At 39.4% G+C, this 17386-nt stretch overlaps 1 protein-coding gene across 7 annotated transcripts in view; it reads left to right on the forward strand.

Annotated features, from left to right (window-relative positions):
• HEXB (hexosaminidase subunit beta) overlaps positions 1 to 17386 on the forward strand; it is a 63358-nt gene that overhangs the window by 5089 nt on the left and 40883 nt on the right. For 6 of the 7 annotated variants that reach the window (XM_024119210.3, XM_028492978.2, XM_024119215.3 and 3 more), the window contains exons 2-5: positions 1070 to 1215; positions 5858 to 5923; positions 11014 to 11060; positions 11336 to 11446. In XM_024119210.3, the coding sequence (XP_023974978.1) occupies positions 1070 to 1215; positions 5858 to 5923; positions 11014 to 11060; positions 11336 to 11446 (370 nt within the window). The remainder of the gene's footprint in view (positions 1 to 1069; positions 1216 to 5857; positions 5924 to 11013; positions 11061 to 11335; positions 11447 to 17386) is intronic. The other variant, XM_055086616.1, reaches the window with a different exon arrangement.

Below are 17386 nucleotides of genomic sequence, written 5' to 3' on the forward strand. Positions count from 1 at the left end.
CCTGCATCGGCAGGCGGACTCTTAACCACTGCGCCACCAGGGAAGCCCATTAACTATTTTTAAGTATACAGTTTAGTGAGCTTAATTTCCTTTTGAATCTGTCAAGGTTTTCCTACGAAAAAGGTCCTCAGCACCTTCATCTGTTCCACTCTTACTGGTTAACTTCCATACACTCACTTCCAAGTTCATCAGAACTCTCCCAGCTCTCCTTACTTCCCTGGAAAAACACAAGATGGTCTTACATATAAGTAGCATACACAACCTTCTGGCTTATCAAAATCTTTTAAATAGCATAGGTTTTGAAGCCTGTGTGATCTTTTATCTTCTAGCACCTTCAAATGTTTATTTAATATCCTCTTTCCCTGCTATTTGGGTACCAGCAGAAGGTAAGTTTTCAAGGCCCTAGTGAGAATTCTGTGGTGTTTGTGTATTAGCTAGGATACTTTGGTTGGAAGGTAACAGGAACCCTGACTCAATCTGGCTTGAGCAAAAAGAAAACCTATTATCTCATGCACTATGGAAATATAAAAGCAGGCAGGATTTCAGGGCTAGTTGGCTAAGTGGCTCAACAGTATGATGAGGAAATCCGTATTCTTTCCACCTCTGCTCTGCCGTCTTTGGTGTGGCTGCAACTGGTCTAGGTATGACGTACAGAGAAAGTTTTCTTCTTGTGGCTCACTTAGGAGAGGAAGCATCCTCCCCCCGTCCTCCAGCCCCTGCCCCATCACTGGTCAGAATTGACTTGCACACCCAGGATTATTAGTTTGATTATTGGTTCTTAATGGGGACTTCATAGGAGTCACTTGGGATTGTGGCAGGGGGACTTTTAAAATCTTTGGGCCTGGATCATGCTCTCAGAGATTCTGATTCTGAAGGTCTGGACATCAATACTTGTTTGCAAAAAGCCCTCCACGTGATTCTAATGTGCAGCTTGGGTTGAGAGCCTCTAGCTGTACTGATATAGGGTAGCAGGGATTTGCGGAGTCAACGACAGTGTCTGCTACCACATATGTATTTAAAACTTGGCTACAGTGCTTTAAAATTTTGTTTGAATTTCTCTCTCACACAGATATTATGACTATATTTTTGGTTTCTACAAGTGGCATCATGGCTCTGCTGATCTTCGTGTTGGAGTGGAGTTGAAGCAACTTCAAGTCTCAGTTGTCCTGGACCCAGAGTGTGACACCTTCCCCAAGATCTCTTCGGATGAGTCCTGTGAGTACCTATGTCACGTGAATGTATTGTAAACAAAGCTGCTTGTTACAGACTTGAGTGCTAGAAGCTGGCTCCATGCCATGAACTATTGTGAGCCCTTGACCAGTGAGTTTATAACTCCTATTTTTAAAATTACCATTAGGGGACTTCCCTGGCGGTCCAGTGGTTAAGACTCCGTGCTTCCACTGCAGTGGGCACAGGGTCGATCCCTGGTGGGCGAACTAAGATCCCACATGCTGTGAGGTGTGGCGCAAAAAAAAAAAAAAGAAAATTACTATTAAAGTCTGATGGCAAAACGAATGCATAATTGTTGTAGGAAATCTTTAAGTACAGTAAGTGAAGAGGAGGAAATAAATTACTCATAACCCCAGCACTCAGAGTTAAACACTGTTATTTCAGATTTTTTTTTTTTTTGCAGAGTGATACATTTAAATATTTTACATAAGTATACGCATATGATAAACAATGGCATGAAAAAGGGGTAGTTCTGTACCTGTGGTTTTTCTGTTTTGCATAACAATCCATTATAAACATATATTTCACTAAATATTTTTCTATGACAGCATTTTTAGCATCTGAATAATGATCTACCAACTGTACGGATGTGTCAAAACTTACTTGGCTTATCCCTGATTTTTGGGCATCTAGGCAGTTTATTTTGAAGACAAGTCTGTGCTTATAGGCATGCTCTCTTTTTTTTTTTTTGGCTGTGCTGCATGGCATGCGGGATCTTAGTTTCCCGACCAGGAGCTGAACCCCTGCCCCCTGTAGTAGAAGCATGGAGTCTTAACCACTGGACCGCCAGGGAAGTCCTGGCATGATCTCTATTTATAATTTAATTTGACACAAAGATAATGCAGAACTGGGAGGGGTGAAGTGTTTCATTTTCTTTTATATTTATGTTGTGTTATATATGTTTCATCTTCATTTATATTGATTGACAATGTAATCAACATTTAGCTACATGATTCTTCTTGTTTGCCTAAAACATTATTCTCTAAGGCTTTTTCTAAATTGTTCTAGAAGGAATAAACAAATGGGCAGCCCTTTTCCATAGAGTGTACTGACTGGGAATAATGTGGAATTATATCAAGGAATCAAAGAGCAGTGGGTGATATAAGATTAGTGCAGAAAGAGCAGACTGGTGAGTCAGGTGTAAAAATAGAAAGGAAAATGCATATCTTAGAGAAAAGAGTGACTCCTTTGTTCTCAGACTGCCTCACAGACAGTTAAGTACATCTCTTCATCCTCTCAACAGAGATGAGATTTCTTAATACATCTCTGAAAAATAACTTAATTTCTCTTCAATTCTGTAGCTGTTCTTAGAAGAGAAACAGGGTGATGTGCCAACATTAGCTATGTGATTTTACTTGACAGTCAGCACTCAGACGCTTTATTAATTAGGTTTTGCAATCTGAATTGAGAAATGGTCATTAAATTACCAAGGAATCTTTGCTGACAGGCAATAAAGTGACATTGTAAATTCCAAGAAATGGAACATATCGAGGCTGGGGAGTTATAGCCTATCTTCCATTCAGCTTTGCAAACCCTCTTTATTCTGAAAGGGAAGCTTCTGGAGACAAGCTGCCTGAAATTTTCTGGGTAAAGGATAAACTAGTTTTAAACTAGTTGATGATGATGATGATAAAAGTAATACACACAAATGGAAATAACAAGATATCAACCGTGGTCCAAAAGTATGAGGAAATCTTGGAGAAAGTGACAAGTGTTACAATATCATCATCGATTAAAATAAAAATATGTATACCCTCAGAACAAGAAATAGACTAATTTCTACTGTAGAGAAATAATTACATACATCAAGAATGTTCCATGCAGTTTGCCTGCAATGATGAAGATTTATAAGCAAAACTAAATGTTCATCACTAGAAGAATGGCTAAATAGATCTTGTCAGTTGACACTAGAGAATACTATACAACAATGAAGAATAAAGTGGAGTTATAAAGAACAGATGTGGAGAACTTGCAAAGATAAGTTGTTGAGTTGGACAAAGAAATTTATATAATGTGTACAGGAGGATGCCATTTATATACCAACATACAAAAGAAGGCACACATAAAGCAATACTGTATTTTCTTGTTACACGTATGTGTATGAAAATGCCTAAGAAAAGGCCTGATATTTCCTCTGAGGAAAATGGGGGGAGTTGAGTGGGCATCTCAAAGGGGATTTTAGCCTTATCTATAACATTTTATTATTCTAAAAAGAGGAATCCATTACTATTATTTGTATGTATACCTTTCAAAACCACAGTGTGGTGCAAAAAGTACAGAAAGGGATAACTGAAAAAAAAGATGCCTCCTATCCCCCGTCAGGGAGGTAATCACTGTTAACACTAAGAATTTGGCTTCGAAATAAAAATTGAAATTCTATAGCTTATTTGTCCATATATTTAGAAACCAAAATCTCCTTCTATGTGCTTTATATCTGCGGTTTTTGCGTTGAGTTGAATCAGAATCCTTTTAAATATCAGCCCGTCCTCAGCTATTGAAAATAATTGGCATCAGGTACATGCCACATGTTAATGTTTTTAGATAACTCTTTAGGCTGACTAATTCCAGGAGATCTCAAAACTGTAATGTGGCAAAAACTGGCTTTTAAACAGTGACCGGTGGAACGGTGAGCTCTGCTGGGTAGCTAACTAAGAATTGGGTATTGAGGGGGAGAATTGTGGTTAGATTGTGTTCATAGTAGCTATAGCATTCTTAGCCTGGCCTTTAGCTAACTCATGACTCTTCTTCTGAGGTCAAAGGCTACCTTGTCAGGAAACTGTCACCTGATTACTGGCTGTTGATAGAATGGTTTTCCCTATCTGTAGCCAACTATCGTGGGACAGCCTGGGGTGGTCAGGGTGGTGGAGGAGGAGGATGCAGCCCAGATACGCTATTAAATCATTAACCTGCAGTCCTTGATTGTCTTTACCGTGGCAAAGTCTGCATCTGTCACACTCCTTTAGCTTTTGATCTCTCTGTGCTTTCTGGTGCTTTCCTTTATCTGTGGATGATTCCATCCCAAACCTCTCCAAAGACTAAGATGACTATTGGGGCAACCTCAGGCAGAGTATGATTTCAATGATTGAGAGATTAGCGCCCCCTTTGCCCAGAGGCAGCCAACTGAAGCCCCGTTTTAGATGGATGTGAACTTTTTATTGAGTGGGACAAAGCTGAATTAAGCTATAGTGAGTTAAGAAGTGAGTCTTGGGGCTTCCCTGGTGGCGCAGTGGTAAGAATCCGCCTGCCAATGCAGGGGACACGGGTTCGAGCCCTGGTCCAGGAAGATCCCACATGCCTCGGAGCAACTAAGCCCGTGCGTCACAACTGCTGAGCCCGCGCTCTAGAGCCCGCGAGCCACAACTACTGAGCCTGCGCACCTAGAGCCCGTGCCCCACAACAAGAGAAGCCACCACAATGAGAAGCCTGCGCACGCGCCAGAGCGGAAGAGTAGCCCCTGCTCCCCACAACTAGAGAAAGCCCACACGCAGCAACAAAGACCCAAAGCAGCCAAAAAAATAAATTAATTAATTAAATAAAATAAAAAAATAAATATTTGAAAAAAAAGTGAGTCTTAAGGAAGATTTAGGATAATGTTGGGGGAAGGTGGGTACAGGGCAAGTAGGGGAGCACCGGGAGAGAAGGGACAGAGTAGAGAAGACTCTGGCCTTAGAGGGAGTGGAAGATTGAGTGATACTGGAGGCTTCACCAAGGAATTACGGGCACTGAGGAGTTTGCACTTTTGACTTAAATTCTTAGCTTAAGTAGGACCCTACTCTGTAGAGGGGTAGTTGGAGAGAATAACTCTCCTGCAGGGGAAAATGAGGAATCATGGAGGTGACACCCAAGTTCCTGACTTGAGCAGATCAGCTGGTCGGAGTGTGGTGCGCGATGAGCCCAGAGCCCGACAGGTGAAAGAAGGAAGAGTTCAGAGTGGGGCATGTGGAGTTAAAGGAACCCATAGGAGTTCTAAGTGAGGATGTACAGGAGGCAGTTGGAGAAACAGGTCTGGAGCTCAGGAGAAAAGAATGATCCAGAAATACCAATTATATGTTTAGGGAAATGTGTGTTATTGAGGGATTAAAAACAAACATTTTTTTCTTCCAGTTTTATTGAGATATAATCGACAGCACTGTTTAAGGTGTACAGCATCATGATTTGACTTACACACATCATGAAATGATTATCACAGTAAATTTAGTGAGCATCCTCACCTCATATAGATACAAAGTTAAAGAAAGAAAAAAAATTGTTTTCCTTGTGATGAGAACTCTTAGGAGTTACTGTCTTAACAGCTGTCATATACTGCATCCAGCCCTGTTTACTATATTCATCCTGTTGTGCATTACAGCCCTAGTACTTATTTATCTTATAACTGGGAGTTTGTACCTTTTGACTGCCTTCATCCAATTCCCTCTCCCCCTACCACCCGCCTCTGGTAACCACAAACCTGATCTCTTTTTCTATGAGTTTGTTTGCTTTTGAAATATAATTGACTTACAACACCATGTTAGCTCCTGTTACACAACGTCGTGATTCGATATTTCTACACATTTCGAAATGATCACCATGATAAGTCTAGTTACCATCTGTCACCATACAAGAAACTTTTTTTTTTTTTCCAATACAGATACTTTACTTGTGAGAGGACCAGTGGCCTCGCTCACTGCCAACAGAGTTTGGGGAGTATTACGAGGTAAGTTCTATATGGTTTCATTGTTATTTTCTAGTAAGGAAATATTTTCAGTGGCCGCTTTGGGAAATGAAGCACAGCAAAACTTTGCTTCCTTGGACCCTTTATAGAATGATTTGTTGGGTATTTCCAAAACAATTTCCATTAAATATATACCACTTAAAGCATATGGGAGAAAGATCATTTGACTTTTTAAAAATGCTTAAAGGTTATTACATTCATAATGTTGTAATTCATTGATGTTCTTGGAACTATAATTTTTTAAAATTTATTTATTTTATTCATTTATTTTTGGCTGCGTTGGGTCTTCGTTGCCGTGTGTGGGCTTTCTCTAGTTGCGGTGAGCAGGGGCTATTCTTCATTGCGGTACGTGGGCTTCTCATTGTGGTGGCTTCTCTTGTTGCGGAGCACAGGCTCTAGGTGCACGGGCTTCAGTAGTTGTGGCACGCGGGCTCTAGAGTGTAGGCTCAGTAGTTGTGGCACACGGGCTTAGTTGCTCCACGGCATGTGGGATCTTCCCGGACCAGGGCTGGTAGGTGGATTCTTAACCACTGCGCCACCAGGGAAGCCCCGGGACTATAATGTTTATAGAGTTATAAATGGCTCTGACCCGCTCTGATTAAGCAATTTTGTTTTTTCATCACTTCTTGCTTCCTTCAGTAGTAAGCATTTCCCTTCTGCATTTGTTTATACATTCAAACAAAAGTATACTCACATATTTTTTTCTGAACCAACCTATTAGTGCAGAAGCATAAAAACAAAGAGAATAATCATTTTCCCAATAAAACATGTCCAACTGTCCATGTAGTGGTGATGTTTTCAGCTTGATATGGTAAGATGCTAGTGATGTAGATGCAGCATAAATGCATGTGCCATCGCGTGTGAGAGTCCTTATCAACTCAGCTTGGTTCTTCTCCACTGTCTCCTCATGGGAGTTGTACTTGATCTCATCACCAGCTTTCATCTGAATCCACTGGGGAATGGGACGATTCTGCTTCTGTTTCTTGGCCAGGAATCATTTGATCCTGGGAGTCTTGTGAGAAGACAAGGTCAGGAACAGAGTCAACCATACACACCATGATGGCTGAGAAAAGAAGAGAACCCTTCCCCCATTTTAAATTACTGTGGATTTAGAAATATAACAAAGTTTGCAGGAATAGCATGAAAAGATAAAAATATACTCTAGAATGATTGGAGGTAGTGGGCAGAGAGGAACCGTAAAAGCTTTTCCTGTGACTTTCAGTCTGAACTTCAAAGTTCGGGCATTGGGACATTTATTTTTGCTGTTCAAAAGCTGCTCTTACCTCTTCTTTTAAGTAAATAAGATTTTGTTGTACTGGCTTCCAAATTAGTATAGCTTTGAGGAAAGGAGAGTAATTTTCTTTAAAGTGAGCAAGCCAACCAAAGTTATTAAAAATAAAGAAGGCTTTGGATTTGACTCAGGTTGAGTGTTATCTAGAATAAAATGATCAATGTTACTGCTACATGTTTTGTAGTCATAATAATAATGGTATGATTATAATCATTGTTACTGCTATATGTATTATAGTCATAATAATAATGGTATGATTATGATCTTATTTCAGAATATGACATGAAAATAACTAGATGTTTACCGCAAATGTAACTACAAACATTATCATGTAGATCATTTAGATATAATGTTATGTGATTTTAAGCTTTTGTCGGTCTGATGTGCCTGTCTTGTCTGGGGCCTGTTAGGGAAAACAGAGCTTTATTGATGTTTGCCCTGATCCACATCAAAATAATAGAACTTTTGAGAGCATTTTGTGAATTTAGTCCAGGAAGGCCTTATTTTCTGCTTACTGTCAGACTTTGAAAGTAACGAACGTGCTCTAAACGATAATTGAGTGTATTGCCACTTAACAGAAAATTCCAAAGTTATTCCTCCTGGTATGGGCCTGTATTGGGGGTGGGAGGGAGGCGTAGCAAAAATGACTTTGAACTTTTTATTCTTTCCTATTTCCTATTTTTTTTGAGGTATAATTGACATAACATTGTATTAATTTCAGGTATACAACACAATGATTTGATATTTGTATATAATGCAAAATTATCACCACAGAAAGTTAACATCGTCACCACACAGTTAGAAAAATATTGTTTTTCTTATGATGAGAACTTCTAAGATTTTACTCTTTTTAGCAACTTGCAAATAGGCAACAATATTTATTAACTATAGTCACCATGCTGTACCTTACATTCCCTAGGACTTATTTATAAACGAAAGATTGTACTTTTTGACCCCCATCACCCATTTTGCCTACCCTCTACCCCCGTCTCTAGTAACCACAAATCTGTTCTTTATATTTATGAGCTTGGTTTTTGTTTGTTTGTTTGTTTAAGATTCCACATCTAAGTGAGATCATTCAGTATTTCTCTTTCTCTGACTTATTTCATTTAGCATAATGCCCTCAAGTTCCATCCATGTTGTCCCAAATAGCAGGATTTCCTTCTTTCTGTGGCTGAATAATATTCCATTGTATATATATATATATATATATATCACATCTTTATCCATACATCCATTGATGGACAGGTTGTTTCCATATCTCGGCTATGGTAATGCGGCAGTGAACATAGAGGTGCATATATTTTGGGGCTTAGTGTTTTGTTTACTTTGGATAATTATCCAGAAGTAGAATTGGTGGATCATGTGGTAGTTTTCTATTTTTAGTTTGTTTTTTTTTTTTTTCTTTTTGCACGGGCCCCTCTCTCAGGGTGAACCCATTCCAGGGTGCCCTGCCCTTCACAAAGAAAAGAGAACTCTCCCCGGGGCTCCTGCTGGCTTCTCCGGGATCGGTTGCGTTACCACACTTATTTTTAGTTTTTTGAGGAACCTCCATACTGTTTTCTGTAGTGGCTGCACCAATTTACATTCCCATGAACAGTGCATGAGGGATCCTTTTACTCCATGTCCTCACCAACCTTGTTACTTCTTGTGTTTTTGAGAATAGTCATTCTCACAGGTGTGAGGTGATGTGTTACTGTGGTTTTGATTTGCATTTCCCTGATAGTTAGTGATGTGGAACACCTTTTCATATATCTATTGGCTATTTATAGGTCTTCCTTGAAAAAATATCTGTTCACATCTACCCATTTTTTAATTGGATTGTTTGGTTTTTTTTTTGCTATTGAGTTGTATGAGTTCTTTATATATGAACCCCTTAACAGATATATGATTTGCAAGTATCTTCATCCTTTGGTAGATTGCCTTTTCATTTTTCTTGGAGGGGGGAGATAAAGGGCTGTCATTCATCCGTTCATTCATTCTGCACTGGGTCTTAGTTGCAGCATGTGGGATCCTCTTTTTGGCATGCGGGATCCTTAGTTGCAGCATGCACACTCTTAGTTGTGGCATGCACACTCTTAGTTGCGGCATGCATGTGGGATCTAGTTCCCCGACCAGGGATCGAACCTGGGCCCCTCTGCATTGGGAGCATGGAGTGTTACCCACTGGCCTACCAGGGAAGTCCCAGATTGCCTTTTCATTTTGTTGACGATTTCCTTTGCTGTGCAGAAGCTTTTTACTTTGGTGTAGTCCCACTTGTTTATTTTTGCTTTTGTTTCCTTTGCTTTTGGTGTCACATACAAAAAATTAAATCTTTTTTAAATGTTTGGTAGAATTCACCAGTGAAGCCTTCTGGTCCTAGACTTTTGTTTGTTGGGAGATTTTTGATTACTGATACAATTTCCTAGTAATCAGTTTGCTCAGATTTTCTGTTTCTTCATAATTCAGTCTTGGTAAGTTTTCTCTCTCTAGGAATATATTCGTTTCTTCTAAGTTGTCAGATTTGTTGGCATATAGTTTGTCATAGTAGTCTCCTGTGAGCTTTCGTATTTCTGTGGTATGTTGTCACATCTTCTCTTTTATTTGACTTTGAACTACAGGCAAACCTTGGAGATATTGTGGGTTTGGTTCCAGACCACTGCAGTAAAGTGTCTATCTCAATAAAGGGAGTCACACAAATTTTTTGGTTTCCCAGTGGATATCAAGGTTATATGTTTATACTATACTAGTCTTTTAAGTGTGCAATAGTATTATGTCTAAAAAAACCAAGGTACATACCTTAATTTAAAAATACTTTATTGCTAAAAAATATTGATCATCATCTGACAATGTAGAGTTGCCACAAACCTTTGATTTGTAAAAAATGCAGTATCTGTGAAGTGCAATAAAATGAGGTATGCCTGTATTCTTTTTTAAAAAATTTATATATTTTAAAATTTATGGCTGCATTGGGTCTTAGTTGCGGCATGCGGGATCTTCGTTGCGGCATGCGGGATCTTTCGTTGTGGTGCGTTGGTTTCTCTCTAGTTGTGGCATTCAGGTTTTCTCTCTCTAGTTGAGGCACGCAGGCTCAGTAGTTGTGACGTGCGGGCTTAGTTGCCCCGCGGCATGTGGGATCTTAGTTCCCTGACCAGGCATTGAACCCGCATCCCCTGCATTGGTCCAGTGGATTCTTTACCACTGGACCACCGGGCAAGTCCCTATGTCTGTATTTTTAGGTTAAAATTTTCCTTGGCAATATAGTTGTCAGCTAGAATGATGAATTTTGGTAAAGTCAAGGCCAGATAGAGGAGTTGGCCTGTAATATAGAGAACAATCCACTTGAATAAAAAATGGTCAGGAGATAGTCTTTGCAGGTATAAATAAAACACTGTAAGTTGGGCCTTTATCTATAGTTTCATGGTGTTTTCTGAGCCTCTTTGCTCTCTGTTAAGTTTAGGTACCTTCTAAAGTGCCTATAATATTTTATGATAAAAATTCTTTCTTACAATGCTATGAATTTATTAAGGAACTGGCATTTTGTTTTATTAAATCACTATTTTGTGTTTATCATTCAGACAAAACCAAGGGTATGGGTACAATGAAGTAAAGCATTTTTATTAGATGGCACAGGGATTTTTTAAAATTGAGCTTTGATTTTAGAAAATATGTTACAGGGTATATGTATAACATATTTAATTTTATTTGCCTTTTCTCTTTATGGTTCTGTGTATGGATAATATATCTTTTATTGTCTCTTTTATAAATTAATGCAATAAATTATAAATTTTACTTTCCCTAGGTTTAGAGACCTTTAGCCAGTTAATTTATCAAGATTTTTATGGAACTGTAAGTATGATTATTATATGTTACAAACATTATTGGGTAAATATAATACTATAGGAAAAATATAAACTTTTTAGCTACTTATTGCTTCTTGAATGTTTTTTCTCCCCAAGTGTGTACCTTATCTGGTAAATGTATATTTCACACTTTTTTTTGGTTTTAAATTAATCTTTTATCCAATACTTGCATAGATAGGTGTAATTTATTTATTACCTAAATAAAATGAGTACACATTTTATCTAAGACAAAATAAATAAAATTTTTCTTTTGTCTTTTAGTTCACTGTCAATGAATCCAACATTGTAGATTCTCCAAGGTTTCCTCATAGAGGAATTTTAATTGATACATCCAGACACTTTCTGTCCGTTAAGAGTATTTTTAAAACTCTGGTAGGTAATTATTTTATTTTAATCCACTATCTGTTCTGAAGATGTGTCCTTTAATGTTGTTACTTTACGTTGGTTACATATGCTGTTGTGCAGGTTGGAACAGGGGATTCATTTTCCATATACTAAGTATAAGCACTGGACTTTCTTCCCTCCCTCCCCTGGGAAGTATATTTCCTCTGCTGAGAAGTGGAGGCTCCCTTAGGGAATCACTCTCTTGTTTTCATTGGGGTGGGAGAGGGGCTTAACCAGTATTTATTCAGCATTGTTAAGAGAAAGACTCAAGTTTTAATAGTGCCCATTGGCCCTCTGAGAATCATTTGTCAAATCATGGGTCTAGACTTCTGGTTAGGAATATATATATGGTCATTGTACCTCTAGTTGGCTTTAACTTTGTGATCTCCACTTACTTTTTTTAAAGTGGCCTAGAAAGGAATCTGAGAGCAGCTTCATACCTAAGGAAGTGTTCCAAAGGAATATGGAACTTGAGGTGGTGGGAGCCTGGGGGCAAGGTGGACATTAACTATTTTCTCTTTTCATTGGTTCATCCCCACCATCACTGCCAGTTTGTAGGGATCGGGAGGTTTTCTTGCCATGTTTTTCTGCACCTTCACTTGATCATTTATGAACATACTATGTTAGAAAAAAATTATTTTTACGTTTACATTAAAACCCTGAATTTCTTTCTCCAAAGGACATTATTGTAATTTTTATGAAAGAAATATATGCTTAGTTTGAACATAGATATGCATAAAATAAGTAGCTGTCCCATCATTTCATTTACCAAAGATTGACATAAATTTTTATGTCCCATTTATCTCATTTTAAACTTAAAAAATGAATATCTTAACGTATAATATGACTTCTTTGTTTTACTGAAATATAGTTGACGTACAGCATTATGTTAGCTTCAGGTGTACTAAATCATGATTTGACATTAGCATACATTATGAAACAATCATCATAAGTCTAGTATCCATCTGTCCCCATACAGAGTTATTACAATATTATTACATCCCCATGACTTATTTATTGTATAGCTGGAGGTTTGTTCCTCTTAATCCCCTTCACCTATTTTCACCCACCCTCTTACCCTCCTCCCTCCTGCCAACCACTCTCTGTATTTATGAGTCTACTTTTGTTTCATTTTGTTTTGTTTTTTAGATTTCACATCTAAGTGAGATCATTGATATTTGTCTTTCTCTGTCTGATGTATTTCACTTAACATAATATCCTCTAGATTTATCCATGTTGTCACAAAGGCAAGATTCCATTTTTTTATGGCTGAGTCTTCTCTGTGTGTTTTTTGTTTGTTTGTTTTTTTTCGGTACGCGGGCCTCTCACTGCTGTGGCCTCTCCCGTTGCGGAGCGCAGGCTCAGCGGCCATGGCTCATGGGCCCAGCCACTCCACGGCATGTGGGATCTTCCCGGACGGGGGCACGAACCCGTGTCCCCTGCATTGGCAGGTGGACTCTCAACCACTGCGCCACCAGGGAAGCCCCATAGTTCTTTTTTGTTCCTTTCATCGTCTTTTGCTCTCTTCCCTTGCCATGTGATGACTATCTTTAGTGTTACGTTCAGATTCCTTTCTTTGTGTGTACCTGTTAATAGGTTTTTGGTTTGTAGTTAACTGTGTGTGTGTGTGTGTGTGTGTGTATATATACATATGTGTATATATATATACACATACACACGCATACATATATATGTATAGTTTTATATACATGATTAGGTTATATATACATGATTATTGTAAGTTGACGATCTCTTAAGTTCAAACATTCTAACAACCTTACGTGTTTGTTGTTGTTGTTTTTTTTTTTTTTTTTTCCGGTACGTGGGCCTCTCACCGCTGCGGCCTCTCCCGCCATGGAGCACAGGCTCCGGAGGCGTAGGCCCAGCGGCCATGGCCCACGGGCCCAGCCGCTCCATGGCACGTGGGATCCTCCCGGACCGGGGCACGAACCCGTGTCCCCTGCATCAGCAGGCGGACTCCCAACCACTGCGCCACCAGGGAAGCCCCAACCCTACGTTTTTACTCCACCTCTCACATTTAATGTTTTTGACATCATATTTTACATCTTTTTGTTTTGTGTATCCCTATGCTACTTATTGTGGATATAGATGATTTTATTACTTTTGTTTTTTAACCTTCCCACTAGCTTTTTAGATGACTGACCTACTACCTTTACTGTATGTTTGCCTTCAGCAATGATATTTTTCCTTTTGTAATTTTCATATTTCTAGTTGTGGTCTTTTCTGCTTAGAAAAGTCTTTTTAACATTTCTTGTAAAGTTGGTTTCATGGTGCTGAACTCTTTTAGCTTTCACTTGTCTGTAGAACTCTATCTCTCCTTCAACTCTGATAGTCTTGCTGGGTAGAATATTCCTGGTTGTAAGTTTTTTACCTTTCATCACTTTGAATATGTCATGCCACTCTTTCTGGCCTGCACAGCTTCTGCTGAAAAGTCAGCTGACAGTCTTATGGGAATTCCCTGGGAAGTAACTAGTTGCTTTTCTCTGGCTGCTTTTCAGATTCTCTGTCTTTAATTTTTGCCATTTTAATTGCAGTGTATCTCGGTGTGTTGTCTTTGGGTGACCCTTTTTGAGATTCTCTGTCTTCCTGGACTGTATGTCTGTTTTTTTTTTTTTTCCCCCAGATTAGGGAAGTTTTCAGCTATTATTTCTTGAAATACATTCTCTGCCTCTGTCTCTCTTCTCCTTCTGGGACCCCTATAGTGTGTATGTTATTATCCTTGATGTTGTCCCAGAGGTCTCTTACACTATCCTCATTTAAAAATTTTTTCTGTTCAACTTGGCCTATTTCCACCACTCTGTCTTCTAGTTTGCTGATCTGTTCCTCTCTATCTACAAATCTATTATTGATTCCTTCTAGTGTATTTTAAATTTCATTTACTATATTCTGCAGCTTTTTGGTTCATATTTATATTTTCCAACTGTCTATTAAAATTCTGTGTTCATTCTTAGGTTCAGTGAGCATCTTTATGATCATTACCTTGAACTCTTTTGGGTAGATTGCTTATCTCTACTTCGTTTAGTTCCTTTTCTGGAGTTTTGTCTTGTTCCTTTGTTTAGAACGTATTCCTCTGTGTCCACATTTTGCCTAATTCTCTGTTTATTTCTATGTATTAGGTAGGTCAGCTACATTTCTCAATATTGCAGAAGTGGCCTTATGTAGGAGATGTCCTATGGGGCCCAGCAGTGCACTCCTCTGTGGTCACCAGAGCCACCTCTAGGGGTGTCCCCTATTTGGGCTGCGTGGGCCCTTCTGTTGTGGTACAGCTGACTACTGTGGGTACACTGGTAGGCAGGGCTGGCCCCTGGACCAGTTGGCTGCCAGGCCCCGCCTCCTATGGTGGCTGCTGCCCTGTGGGTGGGCAGATCTGGGTCTTGGGGCAGCTGGCTATGGGGACCAGGGTTCCTGGGAGTGGTGCTGGCCTGTTGGTGGGCAAATAAGCCCCTGGTGCTGATAGTCTAGAGGGAGGACTCCAAAATAGCACATGAGAGCACCACTGTCCTCGTGGTACAACAAGCTCCCTGAAGTGGTTCCCTCCAGTGTCTTTGTTGCCAGGGGGAGTCCCAGTTGTCTCCTGCCTCTCTGAGAGGCTAAGATCAGCAAGAGGGTCTGACCCAGGCTCCTTACAAATTACTGCCTCTGACTTGGAACTCAGAGCCTGTAAGATTTTAAATGTGTTTTGTTTTGTTTTTTAATTGGAGGATAATTGTTTTACAATGTTGTGTTAGCTTCTGCTGTGCAACGAAGCAAATCAGCCACATGTATACCCATATCCCCTCCCTCTTGGACTGACCTCCTGCCCTCCACATCCCACCCATCTGGGACATCACAGAGCACCGAGCTGAGCTCCCTATGCTAAACAGCAGGTTCCCACTAGCTATCTGTTTTACACATGGTAGTGTATTTATGTCAAACCTAATCTCCCAATTTGTCGCACCCTCCCTTTCCCCTCCCTATGACCACATGTCTGTTCTCTACGTCTACGACTCTATTCCTGCCCTACAAATAGGTTCATCTGTACCATTTTTTCTAGATTCCCCATATTTGTGTTAATATATGATATTTGGTTTTCTCTTTCTGGCTTACTTCACTCTGTATCACAGACTCTAGGTCCATTCACGTCTCTACAAATGACCCAATTTCCTTACTTTTTATGGCTGAGTAATATTCCATTGTATATATGTACCACATCTTCTTTATCCGTTCATCTGTGGTTGGACATTTAGGTTGTTTCCATGTCCTGGCTTTTGTAAATAGTGCTGCAGTGAACATTGCGGTACATGTGTCATTTTGAATTATGGTTTTCTCAGGGTATATGCCCAGTAGTGGGATTGCTGGGTCATATGGTAGGTCATATGGTAGTTCTATTTTTAGTTTTTTAAGGAACCTCCATAATGTTCTCCATAGTGGCTATATCAATTTACATTCCCACCAGTGTGCAAAAGGGTTCCCTTTTCTCTACACCCTCTGCAGCATTTGATGATGGCCATTCTGACTGGTGTGAGGTGATACCTCATTGTAGTTTTGATTTGCATTTGTCTAATAATTAGTGATGTTGAGCATCTTTTCATGTGCCTCTTGGCCATCTGTATGTCTTCTTTGGAGAAACGTCTATTTAGGTCTTCCGCCGTTTTTTTTTTTTTTTTTTTTGGTGGTACACGGGCCTCTCACTGTTGTGGCCTCTCCCATTGCGGAGCGCAGGCTCCAGACACGCAGGCTCAGCGGCCATGGCTCATGGGCCTAGCCGCTCCACGGCATGTGGGATCTTCCCGGACCGGGGCACTAACCCGTGTCCCTTGCATCGGCAGGCGGACCCTGAACCACTGCGCCACCAAGGAAGCCCCCGCCCATTTTTTAATTGGGTTGTTGGGTTTTTTGCTATTGAGCTCCATGAGCTGTTTGTATGTTTTGGAGATTAATCCTTTGTCAGTTTCTTCATTTGCAAATATTTTCTCCCATTCTGAGGGTTGTCTTTTCGTCGTGTTTATGGTTTCCTTTGCTGTGCAGAAGCTTTTAAGTTTCATTAGGTACCATTTGTTTATTTTTGTTTTTACTTTCATTACTTTAGGAGGTGGGTCAAAGAAGATCTTGCTATGATTTATGTCAAAGAGTGTTTTTCCTATGTTTTCCTCTAAGAGTTTTATAGTGTCCGGTCTTACATTTAGGTCTTTAATCCATTTTGAGTTTATTTTTGTGTATGGTGTTAGGTAGAGTTCTAATTTCATTCTTTTACATGTAGCTGTTCAGTTTTCCCAGCACCACTTATTCAAGAGGCTGTCTTTTCTCCATCATATGTTCTTGCCTCCTTTGTCATAAATAAGGTGGCAATATGTGTGTGGGTTTATCTCTCGGCTTTCTATCCTGTTCCATTGATCTGTATGTCTGATTTTGTGCCAGTACCACACTGTCTTGATTACTGTAGCTTTGTAGTATACTTTGAAATCGGGGAGCCTGATTCCTACAGGTCCATTTTTCTGACTCAAGATTGCTCTGGCTATTTGGTGTTTTTTGTGTTTCTATACAAATTGTAAAATTTTTTGTTCTAATTCTGTGAAGAATGCCATTGGTAGTTTGATAGGGATTGAATTGAATCTGCAGATTTCTTTGGGTAGTATAGTCATTTTCACAATATTGATTCTTCCAATCCAAGAACATGGTATGTTTCTCTATCTGTTTATGTCATCTTTGATTTCTTTCATCAGTGTTTTATCATTTTCTGAGTATAAGTCTTTTGCCTCCTTAGGTAGGTTTATTCCTAGGTATTTTGTTCTTTTTGTCATGATGGTAAATGGGATTTTTTCCTTAATTTCTTTTTTTTTTTTTGGGAAATGTTGGGGGTAGGAGTTTTATTAATTTATTAATTTATTTTTGCTGTGTTGGGTCTTCGTTTCTGTGCGAGGGCTTTCT

Source organism: Physeter macrocephalus, chromosome 8, assembly GCF_002837175.3.
Source record: "Physeter macrocephalus isolate SW-GA chromosome 8, ASM283717v5, whole genome shotgun sequence".
NCBI lineage: Eukaryota > Metazoa > Chordata > Mammalia > Artiodactyla > Physeteridae > Physeter > Physeter macrocephalus.